The sequence below is a fragment of the Bos grunniens genome, chromosome 1, assembly GCF_055505025.1.
Source record: "Bos grunniens cultivar Pamir isolate PY7600 chromosome 1, Bosgru_T2T1.0, whole genome shotgun sequence".
NCBI classification, from domain to species: Eukaryota; Metazoa; Chordata; class Mammalia; order Artiodactyla; family Bovidae; genus Bos; species Bos grunniens.
This window is the reverse complement of record NC_141165.1, coordinates 87,147-107,519: the sequence shown is the minus strand read 5'-3', so window position 1 is coordinate 107,519 and position 20,373 is coordinate 87,147. Positions and strand designations below refer to the sequence as shown.

At 42.6% G+C, this 20,373-nt stretch overlaps 1 protein-coding gene and 1 long non-coding RNA gene across 30 annotated transcripts in view; one reads left to right on the top strand and one right to left on the bottom strand.

Annotated features, from left to right (window-relative positions):
• Positions 1 to 2,592: 2,592 nt before the first annotated feature.
• On the bottom strand, positions 2,593 to 16,705 carry ZNF596 (zinc finger protein 596). 29 transcript variants are annotated; one of them, XM_086336968.1, is made up of 10 exons: positions 16,215 to 16,525; positions 13,554 to 13,638; positions 11,419 to 11,637; positions 9,656 to 9,738; positions 8,978 to 9,139; positions 7,597 to 7,723; positions 6,316 to 6,411; positions 5,458 to 5,549; positions 3,962 to 4,982; positions 2,593 to 2,994 (listed from the first exon to the last, which is right to left on the bottom strand). In XM_086336968.1, the coding sequence occupies exons 5-10, from the start codon at positions 9,047 to 9,049 to the stop codon at positions 2,882 to 2,884; spliced, it is 1,521 nt and encodes a 506-aa protein (XP_086193094.1). In that variant the 5' UTR covers positions 9,050 to 9,139; positions 9,656 to 9,738; positions 11,419 to 11,637; positions 13,554 to 13,638; positions 16,215 to 16,525; the 3' UTR covers positions 2,593 to 2,881. The 29 variants fall into 29 exon arrangements, with proteins under 29 accessions (XP_086193094.1, XP_086191518.1, XP_086193871.1 ...); XM_086335392.1 differs by having other exon boundaries at positions 3,962 to 4,985; positions 8,978 to 9,069; XM_086337745.1 differs by having other exon boundaries at positions 8,978 to 9,069.
• LOC147378824 (uncharacterized) overlaps positions 16,436 to 20,373 on the top strand; it is a 46,658-nt gene continuing 42,720 nt past the window's right edge. The window contains exon 1 of the long non-coding RNA XR_015143334.1: positions 16,436 to 16,645. This is a non-coding gene — a long non-coding RNA (uncharacterized LOC147378824). The remainder of the gene's footprint in view (positions 16,646 to 20,373) is intronic.

The following is a 20,373-nucleotide window of genomic DNA, read 5'->3' as shown; positions in this document are numbered from 1 at the left end:
GCACCTGGGCTGCTGCCCTGCCCCTGGTGACGGCTGAGGCCACCGGGTGGAAGACCAGAGGGGCGGGTCCCCTTGCTGATCTCGTGGCCTGTGTCCACTCAGGCGATCAATCACAAACAGGGCCCATCAAGTTCCCACCCTCCCTGCAGCCCTCAAGCTCCTCCCCCATCTCCCTCCTCGCCCACTCCCTAGATGCAGCCCACCCCCCCACTCCCTCCAATCCTTCTAGAAGTTCTTCTATCTGCCTTTAGTCTTCTAGGGTTTGGGGATTGGGGACTGCTTAGAGTTCAAGCATCCCCACACCCCGCTGTCTTCCTTGGTCTTCTCTGCCCCTCAGAGAACTGGCCAGAGAGCCTTGTACTGACCCCACGAGGAGGGCTGGGAGGGGCTTGCAGCCTGGTTGTGTCCCATCCCAGGACACATACAGTGTAAACAGGACCAGGCTGCCTGCTCTTTAACAGTGTCAGGACCACCCCCTTCACCCCACCAGCCACAGGGACACATGCAGCCCCTTCTCCACTGCATCCATTCAGGTTTCAATAAGCAGCCTCCTCTGGCTATAGGGCCCCCTGCGGTCCGAGGAAACCCCTTGGCAGGGGTTGAAGGCCAAGGTCCTTTCTCTCTCATCCAGCACCTCAGAATGTGTGGAGCCGGGACACCCCCAGTTGCCCATCTCTGCTGTGATGAGAGGAGACAGAGCACAGTACTGGAGCACAAAGGGGTGGCCAGAAGCCACTTACAGGCTTGGAGCCTGGATCAGACCTCAGAGCCCAGTAGCCCTGTTTCCCAGCCCAAGCTCGCTCTGACCCACAGCTCAGAGGTGTGGGGGAGCAAGTTTGAAGAGATGGAAGTGGAAAAGGAAATCATAGTTTAATTATGTGGCAACAATAGGAGCCCAAGTCAGGGAGACAGTTAATGAGGAGCTGCGAGGTCAGCGTGTCCGAGGAGAGTGGGGCCAGGACAGTCAGAGCAAGAGTGGGCAGAGCATCCATGGCAGGAGTTCACTCACAGCAGAGGCTTGGTGACATCACCACTGCAGATGTGAAGGCAGAGCTTGGCCTGTCCAGAAGGGAAGGTCTTTATTTATGAAACAATTGCCTGGTGGCACAGTAACCGTAATTCCCCACGACAACCTCCAGTGAAGTAGAAACGTTTCTCTGTCCTGCAAATGTGACCTCAGAGGAAGAGTCCAAACTAGCAAAATTTCACACTGCGAGAGAGATGCCCAGGGTGTGGGTCTGGGTTCTGACCCCGGGGTCTGGGTTCTCTCTTATCCTCCTACTTACTTATGAATGAGGATTCTCACTTACAGTGTGCCTGCAAAGGGAGACACTGTTTAGTTATTAAAGGGTGCTGCTTGAGGATGAATATCTTTTATCTAGAATATGCCTCAGCTGCTTCAAGGCAAGTGCTCAGTGCGGGTGTCATCTGGACCAAGACTTTTAAAACTAAGCAGAGAACAATACTACCTTTCCCATTTGGAGGGGCCACATGGCTATGTGAACTGGGCTTGGAAAATGAAAAGAACACTGTAGAGGATTAAGGAGCTAGGATTGGGTGGGAGAATTAGGGCAAATGAAAAATTTTGCCCATCCTTTCCTGGATATGCTGTTCATCAGGGATTAGAAGCATCTTCAGTGTCTCCAATTCACAGGTAGGTCAGTCCCTCTCTTATACCCACTGCTGCCAAGCAACATGTGGGTTTCATTAGCAAAGGGAACTGAAGGACAGAAAAACCGATCTGTGGGTTCCATGCTTATAGACTTTGAGTTCCCAGTGTTTTACTGGACAGCGGATGACCATCACACCCACAAGGAGAATTTGTCCTTATGTATATGCTTGTGTCACAGGAACGAGGTATGTTGAAAGATGTATTTTCAATTCCCAAGAGTGACCAGTTAAGGCTGATCTTGCCTTAGAGAGCTCAGATGAGAAGAGCAGGAGTCAGGAGTGCTTCTTAGGAAGCATCGTCTCTTCTGGTTGGTGTGTTCTCTTCCTAACGTGTCCTTTTTCCCCAGGGCCTGCTAATCTCTCTCCTGTATCTTGCCTCACACATCTGCTCAGTCACTCATGGCCTTCCCTGAGCCCTCATCCATCTCAAGATACACTCTTTTCATAAGGAATTCTTAGTGGCCATTTCTGAGCAGAATGATTTATCTGCAGAAGTCTAAGTTTTCCTCTGCTTTGGGCAAGTTGGAGTTCATTTGCTGATTCAAACTAGGCTGTATTCATATTTTGATAGTTTGGCAAGCTTTGTTGTTAGTCGCCAAGTTGTGTCAAGACTCTTTGGGACCCCATGGACTGCAGCATGCCAGGTTTCCCTGCCCCTCGCCATCTCCTGGAGTTGGCCCAAGTTCACGTCCATTGAATCGGTAAGCTACCCACTGCCTAAAGCTATTCTCATCCACAACCAGGAGGTGGGCTTTTCACTCAGCTTTCAACAGGACTTTACACTACATTACTTTTTATGCATGTGAAAAGATGAATATGGTTTTCCTCTTTCCATGTCACTGATGACTGATTAATGCATTTTATTTGACATGTAAATTAACTTTCCTACTTGACCAATTTTTCATGTAACTTCACATACTGTTTTATATTCTGTAGTTTTATTGTGCACACACACATACAGACATACATGAACACGTGCACTCTGATTCATCTTAGTTATATTTTTTATACAATACAATAAAATACAAATCTTTCCTTCATCTTATCTCCCTTTATTTTGGAATGCTTCCTCTATTTGATCACTATAAGGTATTTTCTGCACTTTAGTCCGGGTGTTATATTGTATGGCATATTTACAAATGTTACATATCCTCTTGATGAACTCAGTTTTTAATTAGTCCGTCTGATGTAAACATGGCTACCTCTGTTCTTATGATTTCCATTTATGTGGAGTATGTTTTCCATCCCTTTGAGTCCATATGTATGTCCCAGAAAAACATGGGATAAACTGATTACAAACATCTGTGTTTTCAGTTTTGCCACCTGTGAAACATAGATAATAGACATGTTTAAATGGGTACCAAGGCCCAGGCCTTCTCGTTACCCTGGCGGAAGGAAGCTCCACCTTCCCCTCTCTGAGCCTTCTGTTTGTGTATGGGAGGGGCTGAACTCCTGGATCTCACTCCCAGTTGGGGATCTGTGGATTCATGGCTGTTGACAGGGCAATATGGGCAAGATCAGGGGACCATGGCTGCTTCTGCTCTCCCTGCTTTCTGGGTGTTTCATGCATCACTAGGAGGGGCAGCACTTTTCTCATTACATGTATGTCAGGCATTCCAGAAGGGGATACTCCAAATGCCTTCCATATTTTTCATGTCCTAGTTTGTTTCCACTAGCAGTTACCTGACACCGAATCTTCAGATGCGTGCCAGGAGTGGTGCTAATGTAAACAAGTACAGTGATTACAGGTCCAGTTTCTCCCCTCTGTGGTTTACTTAAAGGATAACATAACCAAAGGTATTTCTACACTAATTACAGATATATTATTGGAATTTCTCTGAAATGTGATTTATCCATTTAACAGTTACAGCTGAGGATGAAGATTCCTCCACATTCATTCCATTTGCAGTTTGTTCTCCCACAAGTCCACTGCTAAAGGTTTTGTTACACAGGTGACATACATATGGATTCTGTCTACTGTGAATTAACTTTAGTTAATTAATAAGGATGAATAAAGACTCTTACACATTGAAAATAAACATAGTATTTCTTCATTGTGTGAGTCCTCAAGAGTGTTTATACTTTGAAGGTATGGGTGGTGAATCTTCATTTATCACCTTTATAGCATGAGTTCTCTCGTGTTGTCTGAGGTTAAAATATTTACTGAATGCTTTTCCACATAGGTAACATTTATATGGTTTCTCTCCAGTGTGAATTCTCTTATGCAATCTAAAGTTATAACTCCTATTGAAGGCTTTACCACATATATTGCATTCATATGGTTTCTCACCTGTGTGAGTTCTTTCATGTCGTCTAAGGACAGAAGAGTGATTGAAGGTTTTCCCACATAGGTGACATTCATATGGTTTCTCTCCAGTGTGAGTTCTTTCGTGTCGCTTAAGGACAGAAGAATCAGTGAAGGCTTTCCAGCACAGGTGACATTCATATGGCTTCTCCCCAGTGTGAGTCCTCTCATGTCGTCTAAGGACAGAAGATTCAGTGAAGGCTTTTCCACATAGATGGCATTCATATGGCTTCTCTCCAGTGTGAGTTCTCTCATGTTTTCTAAGGTGAGAACAATGAGTGAAGGCCTTCCCACATAGATGACATCCATATGGTTTCTCTCCATTGTGAGTTCTCTCATGTTGTCTAAGGTAAGACGTTTTACTGAAAGTCTTCCCACACAGGTGGCATCCATATGGTTTCTCCCCAAAATGAGTTCTCTCATGTTTTCTAAGGTCAGAACAATGAGCAAAGGCTTTCCCACACAGATGACATTCATTTGGTTTCTCTTTGGTGTGAATCACCTCATGTCGCCTAAGATTATAACTTTTACTGAAGGCTTTGCCACACAGATGACATCCATATAATTTCTCTCCAGTGTGAATTCTTTCATGTTTTCTAAGGTCAGAACAATGAGTGAAGGATTTTCCACAAAGATGACATCCATGTGGTTTCACTCCAGTGTGAATCATCTCATGTCGTCTAAGGTTAGAACTTTTACTGAAGGCTTTCCTACATACATGACATTCAAATGTTTTCTCTCCAGTCTGAGTATTATTGTGTTGCCTATGGGCAGAACTTTGAATAAAGGTATTCCTTCTTTGATGACATTCATATGATTTACTTCTAGAACGAATCTGCTTCTGTATATTAAAGGATGGCAAGTAACTGATGGCTTTTCCAACATCTTGGCTAATAAAGGGTTTCTTTCCCACTTGAGGTATTACATACTGAGTCAATGGTAAGATTTCAGTAAATTTTTCTCTGAAGTTGTTGCATTCCAAAGGATCCTCTTGAGTGTGAGACCACTGCTTTTTGAAATGAAATGACAGATTGTTACAAATTTGCCCAATTTATTCATTCCTTCCTTTCTCTACATATAAATTCTAGGGTAATCATTCAGTGATGGACTCCAGTTAAAATTGCTTCTGTATTTTTAATATTTACATAAACATGAGCTATTACTCTCTTGCAAGCATAGATTTACCTTTTGTAATATCCCAACTGCAGAGATACCTATTTAATTTTAAAGACATTATTATGTTTCAGTGTTTAGGAATATAATCCATAATTACATAACTGTCTGTTTATAAGACTATAAACTGTTTATAGTTCTGACTATTGGTTAATCTTTTCTTCCTTAAAACCAGACTAACTAAAATTTTCTCCTGTGGAAGTCCATGATGCCAACTTTAGTTAAACCAGGTACGTATGCCAAATTTCCAACTTATTCAAGTCCCAGGTCTTCATCTGGAGGAACATATTTACACTTGTGAAGCTTACCATTGCACTAATTAGAGGTGCGTCCTTCTTGCAGATATGTTGCATAGATAACATTTCCTGTTTTTTTGGATCATCTTCTCTATCTGAAATGACTAGAAAAAAAATAAATTACTATAATGATATCAGTGGAAGTAAAATGTTGAAGTGACTCAATGCTCATTTGTGTCTGTTTCAAATACTAACACACAGATGGGAAAGAATGTCAAATTAGGGAATACTGTAAAGAGAGAAGAAACACATGTAACAACTGTCATTCTCAGGACTGAATTATGAGGAAGATAAAATGAATATGGCAAGTTGGGGAAGAAAAGAGAAGATCCTATTCATAGAACAGGACCACGAAAAGGGATGTTTTGTGAATGTTTATTAATTCCAGTGGGTACACAAATTTCACCTTGTGTAAAGCCAAGGACAATGGCAGAAAGCCTTGTGAATAGAAAATTGATGCCTTCAATGTATGATAACATCTGAAAAATGCTTCCCCATGACACTGTCTAAATTTTAAAAACAGCCTACAATGCGGGAGACCCCAGTTCGATCCTTGGGTCAGAAAGATCCCCTGAAGAAGGGACAGGCTACCCAACAGTTTTCTTGGGCTTCCCTGGTGGCTCAGACAGTAAAGAATTCACCTGCAATGTGGAAGACCTGGGTTCGAAAGATTCCCTGGAGAAGGGATCAGCTACCCACTCCAGTATTCTTGCCTGGAGAATTCCATGGACAGAGGAGCTTGGCAGGCTACAGTCCATGGGGTCACAAAGAGTCAGACACGACTGAGCAACTTTCACTTGATTTCTTAGGGCCTATTCACTCACTGACCAGGCTCCTCCTCCTATTGAAGTACAGGTTCTTGGAACTCACCTGGACTCTGACCTTGCAGGAAGCCTAACCCTTCTCTTGAAAGTTGCTCTCCTTGCTCCAAATGGGAAATCACATCTGATTTGTAAAGCTGATTACCTGTTTGTAGGAGAAAGATATGTGGATTTTGAGTTCCATGCTCATAACAGTGCATGATCACAGAGCAGACTAATGAGGAAGAATACAGTAACCTCTAAAGGTCAGAACAGAGAAGAGTATGTTGAAAACAACATGTACAGGCTTTGACTGGCAAAATGATAACTCTTCAACTTGTTCCCAAAGACATTAATGACCTATCACCACTAATGCCCATGCCCAAGTTCAAAGACAGATTATGGAATCTGCAATATTTTCATTTCACAGTGCTTTAATACTATATATCCAAAGAATCCAATACATACAACTTCCACCAGAAAAATCTAAGTTCTATGTGGAAAACAATATATCTATTATTTTTAACACTGTGATCTGATCAAACCACAGTCCTTGCTGTAAAATAAATTTTAAGAAATCACATTTATTTACCCATACAAAAATAGTGAGTTCCCACCATTGCTTGAGCATCAGAGACTGAGTAGCAACGAAGACTCAAAGTTGTGTAAGGAAGATTACATTGTAGTGGGATTGACAAACTATACATAAGTAGTGAAATGAGTGAAAGTCACTCAGTCGTGTGGAGAAGGCACTGGCACGCCACTCCAGTGCTCTTGCCTGGAAAATCCCCTGGATGGAGGAGCCTGGTGGGCTGCAGTTCATGGGGTTGCTAAGAGTCAGACACGACTGAGTGACTTCCCTTTCACTTTTCACTTTCATGCACTGGAGAAGGAAATGGCAACCCACTCCAGTGTTCTTGCCTGGAGAATCCCAGGGATGGGGGAGCCTGGTGGGTTGCCGTCTATGGGGTCACACAGAGTCAGACATGACTGAAGCGACTTAGCAGCAGCAGCAGCACTCAGTCATGTCTGACTCTTTGTGACCCCATGGACTATACAGTACATAGAATTCTCCAGGCCAGAATACTGGAGTGGGTAGCCTTTCTCTTCTCCAGGGGATATTCCCGACTCAGGGATCAAACCAGGTCTCCTGCATTTCAGGTGGATTACTTACCAGGGGAGCCACCAGGGAAGCCCCCAAAAATATAGAAATTAAAGAAAATTTTGATAAGGTAGTTCCAAGAGTTATGATAAAGAGTCAAAACAGAATCTGGAGTGAGAAATGGGAAAGTTTTCCTCCATCCTTGTTGAATGAATACATACACCAATCATTAAAGAGTAACTGACTAACCAACTGAGACCAGATGACTGATGTTCTCCAGCATCACCTCTCTGAACAGTGTTCTCTGGGAGGTGTCCAGGAGGGCCCACTCTTCCTGGGTGAAGTCCACAGCTACATCTTGGAAGGTCACTGATTCCTAAAACATCACAGAAATCGTTTTAGACACGGCCATCTCTGCCAGGGGAGGACAGTACAGGTATAAGGCACTAAGGAAGTGGCAGGTGAGTGTACAGAATCTCAAACAGTACTTTGGGTCCAATCAAATCATTCTCATCGTTGACACAAACCTCTGACTTTCAGCAACCTACGAAGACACACACACTCTGAATACAGAAAACTTCATTATAAAAAGACAATACAAGTCTTTTGTTACTAATCTCCATGGTGTAACAAACCGTGGAGATTTCCCAATAGATTTATAATTACAACTTCCAAATCATGATTATAAAATTTCCACTTGAAAACTGAACAGTCTTCAATTCAATTTCAAGTAAATCTAAGAATCATCACAAGGGATGACGTATCCATGATATGCCCCTTTTAAAACATGACTGTGGTTAGATTATTGCTCTATATGGCCTCAGTTTCTTCCTCAGTGAAATGGTTTTTAATAATGTGTCATCAGTTCTGAAAGATCTAATGACTTAATGTGTGATGTGCTATCTAGCAGCCATTTCTTAAATATAACTTTTAGGTTTATTATTCAGGAAATGGTAGAGAATATTGAAGCAACATCTAGAATTCTGCCTAACTGATTAGCATTCATACAGGTCTTGGGATCAGCAGGTACCACCTTTCATCTTACAAAGCTGAGGTGTTTGCTATTAAGGGTAAATGAGTCAGCAGCTCACACCACAGGTCTGAGACTTCTGCAGAGAAGGACAGTCTTATCCCGACCTTCCTATGTCTGAGGTCTCCCTTTCTCAACTACCCTGGGATCTCCAAATATCAGTTATTATTGTCCTTTTGTTTCTTTGTCTTGTCTCTCTACTCAAGTACATCTGAAGCCACCTGATTGCTCTGGCCTCTTTCATTCACGGAAAACTTCCTCAGGGCTTAAAGTAGTACTCTACCTCCTATATTCTTTCTTCTGAATCACAGCTCAAATTAAGAAAACACTATTCTCTATACACTGTTTCCGGTTATGAAATGTGAAAAAGCAGAAATTACAAAGAGGGAAAAATTTATGACTTGGGACATTGATAATAATGAAAATTTAGTTTTCTTTTTTAGAAGATTTTGAAAAGCACAAATATACTTTATCAAAATTTTAAGAAGTTTAAATTTGAAAAAATGTAAGTTAATGACTCCTCATTGCCTTCTCCTGCATAATCATTTGTTTTCTCTTAGCACTAGTCAGCACTCCCTCAGTACCTAACACTGGACTCACCAATGTCATCTGTGGAAACATCTGTCTCTCCAGTGGGTGGGTTGCAACGTTTTCCTTCTTACTCATCTCCATTGCCTGTATTCACCTCAATCCTAAGCCCATCACAGTTAATAAAATGGTTAATGACAATCTTTTTTTTTTTTTTGCCAAGTGGGCCATGGGCTGCATGAAGAAAAGAAAACCTCTCTTATCTCTTCTTGAATACATGGCATTAATAAAGACTGGAATATCTTACTATAACGTTGGGAAGGAATGACCATTTGATGAGTTCTTGACCCAACATGACCATTCCAGAATTCCGGGGAACTTAACTGAAGCTCAGATCCTTGAACAACCTCTCAAGTGCACTTAGAACATGTGTGCCTGTAGGAGAATTATGTCCATACACTGGCAATAGGGCTTCCCAGAAGGCTCAGTGGTGAAGAATCCGTTTGCTAATGAGGGAGACTCGGGTTGGACCCCTGGGTCAGGAGGATCCCCTGGAGAAGGAAATGGCAACCCACTCCAGAATTCTTGCCTGGGAAATCCCATGGACAGAGGAGCCTGGTGGGCTACAGTCCGTGGGGTTCCAAAGAGCCGGACAAATCTGAGCATATACCCCACCACCAGCAATGGCGATAGAGATTAGAAAGCAATTTCTACTGCCAATTTCAGTAGAAAGAGTAATTTCCTACCCACCTGAGATTCCATTGTAACTAGTTCAGCTGCCAACTGTCTTCTGGGTTTTCACTTACACACAGTCCAGGCAACAGGAAGCAGAGCTGAGGAAGAAGAAAAAAGTCGTGAGCCTCTCAGCTGTCTGCAACCTCCATATTCACTTGTCATGAAGCCCCAGCCCTTCACCTGGAAGTAGCTCCCAGGACAACCAAAAGAAACATGCAGTGTGCTCCACGCAAAATACGGGTAGAGCTCTCCTAGGATCAAAAGTAAGAAGGCATGGCTATTGTTCTTACTAAAGAAGGCATAAAAGTGAACGTCACTCAGTCATGTTCGACTCTTTGCAACTCCATGGACTATACAGTCCATGGAATTCTCCAGGCCAGAATACTGGAGTGGGTAGCCTAGCCCTTCTCCAGCAGATTACCCTGACCCAGGAATCAAACAGGAGTCTCCTGCATTACAGGTGGATTCTTTACCAACTGAGCTATCAGGGAAGCCCAAAGAAGGTAGAAACACCCTCAGTTTAGAGTAGAATGTGGACACCACTGAGTTTGGTATGCTAATTCGCTCACGATGTTCAGAAGTGTCCAGTTCCCTCCTAACTCCAAATCACAGGGATCAATGACTCATGCCACGTGTGTCTCCACCTTGAGTAACAACCATGAACTTCTCAGGTTTAATTATTCTTACTTTGTGCACTGTTTCTCCAGCTCCATTCCACCCCTCTAGTTCCTTGAAACATCCCTGCTTTTCTCAGCCCCTCATACACTCATCTGGAATCACTGTCTCTTCCAAGAATTTCCAGTGACACTCACTTTTAGATTTCTTCTGCATTTAGTTGTGAACTAAGAGAATTAAGAATATATTTTGACAGGGTTAATTATTTTAGGTACTTATTTTATTTGGAGGAATCAACGGCACCTACTTGCAATGTGTGTGTGTGCTCAGTCATGTCCAATTCTTTGTGACTCCATGATCTGAAGCCTGCCAGGCTCCTCTGTCCATGAGATTCTCCAGGCAAGAATACTGGAGTGGGTTACCACTTCCTTCTCCAGGGGACCTTCCTGACCCAGGGACTGAACCCAAATCTGCTGTGTCTTCTGCCTTGGCAGGCGGTTCTTTACCGCTGAGCCGCATGGGAAGTCAAGCTCTTTTGGGGAACATACTTTCCCTAACTTTCTCTTAGTCTACAGTCTTCAGAGTAATCTTGTCACTCTAACTCTGTATCACTTACCAAGGACTTCTCAAGTGATACTGTTGGAAGATCTCAAGACTCCACCCTACCTCCTTCATTTTTCTCTATTTATGTGCATTGCCCACGTATGCCTACATATTTACACAGTTACTTCGATTCCTTCCATTACTTTTTCTAAATTGAAAGTGACAAAACTCATGTTTGAATTCCATTTCTGGGCTTACCACTTTTCCCCCCCCAAAACTAATATATACTAGAAATGAACTACATCTCAGTACATCATCTCTCATTCTCCCCAAATATTACTCTTTACCTAGTCTCTAATCTTTTCAATTTCTCCACCAGACATCCAAGGGTAAACATTTTAGATGCTGTCTCAGAACATCACAAATACAGTTTAGCATTGCTATTACTTCTACACTGTTCACTAGCATCCTTCATTCCCACTCAAATACATAAACACAACTTGCTACCCCATACTTATTTCCTTCAATCTGTTTGAGTGTCAGGTCCTCAGAGATCCCTTCATTGAATTCCCACCAAAATGAATACTTCACTCTTGGTGAACATGGTCTCCAGTACTCACCAGAACTAAACAGACGGAAAACCCAGTAAAGCCAAATATTCACTGAGGACACTGCCACAACATTCCAGAGTTCAGAGCATCTTTCTCTTTCCAGAAAATGCATCATATTGATGAATTCTCTTTTGATGCTGTTGATAATCTCATCAGTGTTTTACTCCAAAGGACAGTATCTGACTAAGTGGGTCCCAATCAAGATAAAATCAGGAAATTAGGCAGACCCTGTAGATGAAATTAAGGACAACAAATTGTATTCTTAAGTTCTTGCGTCCTCTAAAAGTCTCAAAAGGAAACTTTATGCCTTTTCTCAGACTTCAGTGTTTTATGATTTTGGTTGTTCTGGGCAGCACTGAGAATCTGCAGCAAATGAATCCTTCCTCCTCTTTAGTTTTATTTGTAAGAGGATCTGTAATCTAACAACAATATTCACAGACTGAGGACAGAAGAGTGGTGACTCTGCATAAGTGTAAATATTTATGCTGAGTAAATCTCTATCCAAAGAAATATCTTTCATTTTTACTCCCAAGCAAGAAAAAGCTCAGTGTATGTCTCTTCAAGTCAGACCTAGTTGTTATCCTAATAACTGAAAAACTCTGCAATCCACAAAATTTAAGGATTTCCAGAATAAATGATTAGTTTCAGGACTGATTTTTATTGTACACAGAATTTAATTTTTTAAATTGTAAAATAAAACATACACATAACATTTATCATCTTAGCCATTTTTAAGTGTGTAGTTCAGTGGTGTCAAATACATTCATAGTGTTATGCAACCATCTTCAATGTTCTTCATCTTGTAAAACTGAAACTCTGCACCCACTAAACAACCAGTCCCCATTCCCCTCTCCTCCCAATGCCTGGAAACCACCAGGCTGTGCCAAAATAGAAGTAAGAAACCACCAGGCTGTGCCAAAATAGAAGTAAGAAGTATCCTAGAAATCAGTGCAGGTGCTTGAGTCAGAACCCAGAAAAGAGAGGAAAAAGATGAAATTAAAAAATGGTATCAAGGAGCTGAAATTGTAATGATTTTTGGAAGATACGATTTCAAACTAAAAAAATATATATAAGAATCCATTTTAACTATCATACCTAATAATACTTTTTAAAGTGGACAAATCCAACCCTAATGTACTAAAATCAATGTTTCCTATTTAGTAACAATAGTTTAAAACCTAAGTAAACACATGAAAGCCAGTCTGTATGTATAATAGCCAAATATTATGACTCTAACTTCAAATAAATTTGAAAACTCATGCAAAGAAATTTTAAAACTTTTTAAGGACATAAATGTGACATGAACAAAGTCTGCCAAACCAAATTCTTAGACTAGAGGACATGGTGACAAAAAAAATCTGTGACTGCAGAAATGTGGTGCAACTCAAATTTAAAAGTCATATGCAGAATCTGAAAAATAACGTGTATATATATGTATAACTGAACCAATTTGCTGTACATATAAAACAAAATTGTAAATCAAGTATACCCTCCAAAAATCATATGCAATATTTCACATAAAAAATGAGAAACATCCGAAAAGTTGATTTTTGTCTCAGTTTTGATTTGGGATGAGGATATAGCCAAAATAACTGTGAAAAGAAAAAAAAAACAAAAAAAACACCTGGAGATCAGTCAAGTTACATTTGAACCTATATTATTTGAAACTTTAAAATAGCTCAAATTAAACAGTTGAAATAAACAATATTAAACAATATATTAGGACTAAATGAACGTAATATTTTATACTATGAAACAGGTGACACCTTACGAAGGGAAAAAAAGCAAAGGCCATGATTTGGTTTCATTGCATCAACATTATCAAAGTGTCTGTGTGTATGTAACTAAACCATAAATTAGAAAAATAAGTAGGAAAATTCATTCTATATATACATGTCTATAAAGAATAACCTTTACTCAGTCTCTTAAATCATTAGTAAAATGGAAATTAGGAACAAAGAGTTGTCATTTTATCCAAATCTACAATTATACACACATATTTAAAAGAATCCTGGTTAAGGCACGAGGGGACAGACAGACGAGGATTTCTTGGCAACTGTGTACTTCGTGTAGAGAACGGTGCCAAAACCTGTTACAAAATGAAATGTGCCATCTATTGGCTCAGCAACAAAACCACAACTTACCCAAAGAGGAGGAACACTCAGTATCTGCAGACAAGTCAATTCTTTACAAATCCATGAACACCAACATCTCCCTGGGACAGGTGTGCTGTGAATAATGTTAAAATCCTCTTACTATTAGACATTTTGGGTTGATTGTGTTTTTAAACAATTACAGAATAAAATATACTACATGATGTGGATGAAATGCCACCTTAATTTGTCATGGCTAAGTCTCTAATTACAGGCCAAATAAAAAGATTTATGTTGTTAAGCTTTAGCTACATTGTACAACCAGGTAGAACACTTTTCCCCTCTCCACAACTTTCTTTCATCTTGGTCTACATCCACCTCTTGTGCCTATGCAGTCCCAACTGGCAATCTTATTGACTGCATGGTGTCCAGTTCCTGTCTCTAGTCAATGTCTGGGCATGCAGCATTGCTCATGATGATCCCCCAAATGGAACCACGTCCCAAGTTCCATGTCACTGGGTGACAGTGAGATAGAATTGGTCTGGAGATAGGAGAGGCCATAGATGAGTGAGAAAACGTCTTAGGCAGGACATCTGAGAGTCAGATTTTAGCAAGTCCTGAGAACAGCATTACAGGAAAGAGAGGGCAGATCAAGCAACAGATAATATGAGCTTTCCCAGATAAAGATTTACTCCTGACTCCTCATCTTTCCCCTACTCTGAGTGTCTTGCTCAGGCCAGAAGTCACTCTTTAGTGTTGGGAATGTGCCATTCATGTCTTCAAATAACTTCTCCCCTTTCTGGCCACAACCACACATGTAGGGGAGAAATTAAACATTTGGAAAAAATGGTCCTCTGCATCTGCTGAACTATTAGGGAACAGGGCCAATAAACTCCTACATGGGCATCAACAGCTAAGTTTCTCTGCCCCTCTATGCTGTAAAGCCCACACATCACACAGCAGATATGGGAAGGCAAGTTGGTACAACCCTCCCTTTCAAGTCAATCCTCACAGTGTCTTCCAGCACCTGCTGAGCACAGCATCACCAGATAAGGATGGGAAGAGGTCTCCTCCTCTCCTGTTGCTGAGCTTCCTAGGCTCTTTTTCACTCTCTAACATCCAAAGTGGATCACCCTTTCTCCTCCAAGTTCCCTTTCCTGAACCAAGTGCCACATCCTCCTTGGAGAAATACCTCTGTTTTGCGCTTAAACACTCTTGATCTTTCCCTACCAGTTGCCTTTTGACTATGCGAGAATGTGTCCTGGGGCATGTGGAAAGACACATGAACAGGAAAGAGGAACCATGACTGGCCTCACAGGCACCAGGTGGTCCAGGATCATTCTCACTCCTGCCCCTAAAGATTCCAGATCTCATTTCATTTTCCTGAGCAAGGGCAAGTTGTCTTTCATGGTTGTAATCATCTTGATTAAAACCATTTAATTTCTATTTTCCACAATAGATATCAAAATATACAATTCTATGACTATATAAAAAGTATAACATTAAGAACACTTTTAAATAACGGCATTGGGAAACACAAACGTTCAGGTATGGAAACAGCTCTGAGTAATGTACTCATCATGAACAAATGAGATCTGTGAGAACAAGTTCTAGAATCATCCAGCCTATCATTCAATATTTGCAAAACAAACAAAAAAATTAAAGAAATTTGAAGAGAGCGTATACTTAGTTGAAAACTGTAGATCACAGACCAATAAATTAAAAACTCACATACAGAAGAAAGAATGCTGTTGAACACTGGACCACTAGTTTAAACTACCTGGTACTGACTTTTAAGACAAAAATCATTAATATCCCTACCAACTGCACATGAAATAGTGTACAAATTATTTACTAAGCACCAGAGAATACTTTTAGTACACAATAATGACAAGAAAAGGACCAAGGTCTCATGATTTGAATCTGACACAATACACTCAAAGTAATTTGGAAAATTTTAGAGGATGAGATGGTTGGATGGCATCACCGACTCAATGGACATGAGTTTGAGCACATGCAGTCCATGGGGTCCAAAGAGTCCGAGACGACTTAGCAACTGACCTGAACTGAACTGAATGAATTTGGAATCTATCCTTCTACTTTCCCCAACTGCTACTGCGGGTGAAAGTCCCCGCCTCCATTCTGTCCTTGGCCATCTCCGTATTGATCTCCTTTTTGTCTGTTTTCATGTACCATAATGCCTCTTATGGCTTCCCTGGTGGCTTAGCTGGTAAAGAATCTGCTTGCAATGCGGGAGACTTGGGTTCGATCCCTGGGTTGGGAAGATCCCCTGGAGAAGGGAAAGGTTACCCACTCCAGTATTCTGGCCTGGAGAATCCCATAGACTGTAGTCCATGGGGTCGCCAAGAGTCGGACACGACCGAGCGACTTTCACACCTCACACACAATGCTACTTATTCAGTCACTTTCCTTTTTTACCGGTATTTTGTCTCTCCAGTCCCACTGCACCCACCTCCCTCCCTCCTCTATTTTGCTTTTCAAGTCCTCACTCTCCTTTACTCCTTCCTTCAGTCTCGGCCTGCCCGCCCCACTCGACACCCATGGAATGGAGCAAAGATGCTCTGCCCAGGAGGACACTGTCCCATGAGGGAGCGGTACCCGTGCCGGCAAAGGATAGGACTTGGGACAGAAGGTCACGGGGCGTCACTGGACAGGGCCGATACCCTTCCCCAGGGGGCTCAGGGGCCTTACTGAGGCGGTGACCGCCGAGGGGAGCGAGCGGCGGGGCCGGGCCGCTTCTGGAGAAGACGGGGGTCTGCGGATTCCTGGAGCCGCCGGAGGGCGCGGAGTCCCGTGCGGCCCCGAGAGGCACAGAGGGCGAGAGCGCACGTTGCGAGTGGGGACCTGACACGGGGCGGGACCCCGTGAAGAGACCATAGGCCGGAAGGTCGGACCAGGATGGCCTCGGATCCGGAAACGGATGCGACTCGAACCCGGCAGCGGAGCTCCCGGCTTCGCGAGTGTCAGGGAGCCCCGGGCCAGCGGCGCGAGAGCGGGTCTGTGACGTCGGCAGGGACTCGGGCCCCGGTGTGAAGGAAGGGGTGGGGCGGGGCCGAGGAGCGCGAGAAGTGCCCAGGACTGCACTCACCCAGAGGCCCTGTGCTCCCGACACCCGCTTCCGGGTAAGGGGGGCGTGGCCGTAGGGGGCGGTGGGGCCGGGGTTGGGCGGAGCCTCGGAAGGCCTCGCCCAGGATGGGCGTGTCCTGAGCGCGGTGGGCGGCTGGAGCGGTGTGGGGCGTGTCCTCTCGGTGGACATTGTGGGCGCGGCCGGAGAGTCCCCGCGCCCTGCCCTCCGCGGGTTCCCGCCGGGCCGGTGCGGGCTCACACATCTCAGTCTCAGCCTTTGGCTGTGCGGGCGCTGGGGCTGCTTCCTCCTGGCTTCGGGATAAGTGTTTCGAGCAACTCCAGGTCGGAGCTGACAGTTGTGAGGCCTTTCCTAGTAAATTCTGGGATGTTTCCCTGTTACCGTGTGGAAAACGGGTTAAGTTGAAATCACCTCTCGCTCCTGGAGACTCCTGTCAGGACTCGGCCTCCGGCGGGGACGTGGCTGGGCCCAGCTGGGCCCTGCGGTTCCTGCCCTCCCTGCGCTGGAAGTGGTCTGCGCTGGCGATGGAAACCAAAAAGAACAGGGTTTCCCTTTCTGTCCCCATTCACCAGGGAGGCAGCACGAGCCCTGAGCTCACCACCGGGGACTTCATGTCATGTCCATGACAGTGTGGACAATCTCCTAATTCAAGTCATTGATTTATAAATACATTGTATTTTCACATTGACCTTATCTATATTCCCACGGCTATCTGAAATAATGTTAAGTTCAGTGGCTCAGTTGTGTCCGACTCTTTGCGACCCCATGGACTGCAGCAGGCCAGGCTTCCCTGTCCATCACCGACTCTGGGAGCTTGCTCAAACTCTTGTTTATTGAGTCGGTGATGCCATCCAACCATCTCATCCTTTGTCGTCCCCTTCTCCTGCCTTCAATCTTTCCCAGGATCAGGGTCTTTTCCAGTGAGTCGGTTCTTTGCATCAGGTGACCAAAGTATTGGAGCTTCAGCTTCAACATCAGTCCTTCCAATGAATATTCAGGACTGATTTCCTTTAGGATTGGTTGGATCTCCTTGTTGTCCAAGGGACTTTCAAGAGTCTTCTCCAACACCGCAGTTCAAAAATATCAATTCTTCGGTGCTCAGCTTTCTTTATGGTCCAACTCTCACATCCATACATGACCACTGGATAAACCATAGCTTTGACTAGATGGACCTTTCTTTGTTGGAAACGTCGGAAAATAATGTTGTCAGAAAAAGTTGTCAGGAAATACTGTTAGTGTTAAAGAAGAAACATCAGTGACATTTGTTAAAGCTGATAAAATAAAATTTGTAAACATAAAATTCTCTGTGTTTGTTTGGGCCTTCTCCCTCCATAATGTGCCTGTGAATTTGCATGCACATTAGCCAGAGCTCCTCAAAGATAGGAGTGCCTGCTCAACCACAATATTGCTTTTTTCCCTTTTCTTCTGAAGCTAGCAATTATTATTAAGTCACTAAGTTGGACTTTCCTGATGGCTCAGACGGTAAAAGATCTGCCTACAATGCGGGAGACCCAGGTTTGATCCCTAGGTCAGGAAGATCCCCTGGAGAAGGAAATGGCAACCCACTCCAGTATTCTTGCCTGGAAAGTCCCATGGATGGAGGAACCTGGGAGGCTACAGTCCTTGGGGTTGCAAAGAGTCGGACGCGACTGAGCGACTTCACTTTCACTTTCAGTCACTAAGTCATGTCTAACTGTGACCCCATGGACTGCAGCACCCCAGGCTTCCTTGTCCTACACTATCTCCTTGAGTTTGCTCAAACTCATGTCCATTGAGTCAGTGATGCCATCCAACCATCTAGTCCTGTGATGCTTGCGTCTCCTTCTGCCCTCAGTGTTTCCCAGCATCAGGGTCCTCTCCAAGGAGTCGGCTCTTGGAATCAGATGGCCAGCTTCAGCATCAGTCCTTCCAATGAATATTTAAGGGTTGATTTAACTTTAAATTAATTAATTAATTATTAATAAATTATTATAATTTATATTAATATAAAATAAATATATATTATATATTAATATAAATATAAATTAATATATATTAAAAGTAATTATAAATTATTAATTATTTAATAAATTATTAATTAATTTAATTTTATTAAATTAAATTTATTCTATTTAAAAGAATAGTGTTCTTTTCTGGCTCTGTAGGGGGCGATGATGAGTTGCTGCTTGCTATGTTTGAGTTTACCTGGCTAGGTAACTTTGGTGAACTTTCTGTAAAATATCAGTGTATCATTTTGAGGCATGATCCTTTGTCTCAAAAATGTATATGACTATGCCCTCAATTTCTAACAGGCAGAACAGGCTCAGAGCTTCTGAGAATCTGCTTCCCAGTTTATAATCTTTAGTATGACTCCAATAAAAATTCCCTCTTTTCTTCTTAATTCTTAATTGAATTTTCCTCAACAAAGCACAGTAAAGAAGATTTTATTTTGGGGTGGGCTGTGTCAACACTTGTAAAGGAACCAGTACAGTGGGATTTTGTATTGGGTGAGAGAGATTGGGCTGAATAGAATGGGAAAGATCAGGAGCTGACTGTGGCTCAGATCATGAACTCCTTATTGCAAAATTCAAACTTAAATTGAAGAAAGTAGGGAAAACCACTAGACCGTTCAGGTATGACCTAAATCAAATCCCTTACAATTATACAGTGGAAGTGACAAATAAATTCTAGGGATTAGATCTGATAGACTAAGTGCCTGAAGAACTGTGGATGGAGGTTTGTGACTTTGTACAGGAGGCAGGGATCAAGACCATCCCCAAGAAAAAGAAATGCAAAAAGGCAAAATGGTTGTATGAGGAGGCCTTACAAATCGCTGTGAAAAGAAGAGAAGCAAAAGGCAAAAGAGAAAAGGAAAGATATACCCATTTAAATGCAGAGTTCCAAAGAATAGCAAGGAGAGATAAGAAAGCCTTCCTCAGTGGTCAATGCAAAGAAATAGAGGAAAATGATAGAATGGAAAAGATTATAGATCTCTGCAAGAAAATTAGAGATACCAAGGGAACATTTCATGCAAAGATAGGCACAATAAAGGACAGAAATTGTATGGACCTAACAGAAGCAGAAGATATTAAGAAGAGGTGGCAAGAATATATGGAAGAACTGTACAGAAAAAGATCTTCATGACCTAGATAATCATGATGGTGTGATCACTCACCTAAAGCCAGACATCCTGGATGTGAAGTCAAGTGGGCCTTAGGAAGCATCACTATGAACAAAGCTAAGTGGAGGTGATGGAATTCCAGTTGAGCTATTTCAAATCCTGAAAGAGGAAGCTGTGAAAGTGCTGCACTCAATATGCCAGCAAATTGGGAAAACTCAGCAGTGGCCACAGGACTGGAAAAGGTCAGTTTTCATTCCAATCCCAAAGAAAGGCAATGCCAAAGAAAGCTCAAACTACTACACAATTGCACTCATCTCACATGCTAGCAAAGTAATGCTCAAAATTCTCCAAGCCAGGCTTCAACAATACCTAAATCATGAACTTCCAGATGTTCAAGCTGGTTTTAGAAAAGGCAGAGGAACCAGAGATCAAATTGCCAACATCAGCTGGCTCATGTAAAAAGCAAGAGAGTTCCAGAAAAACATCTATTTCTGCTTTATTGACTATGCCAAAGCCTTTGACTGTATGGATCACAATAAACTGTGGAAAATTCAAGAGATGGGAATACCAGACCACCTGACCTGCCTCTTGAGAAATCTGTATGCAGGTCAGGAAGCAACAGTTAGAACTGGATATGCAACAACAGATTGGTTCCAAATAGGAAA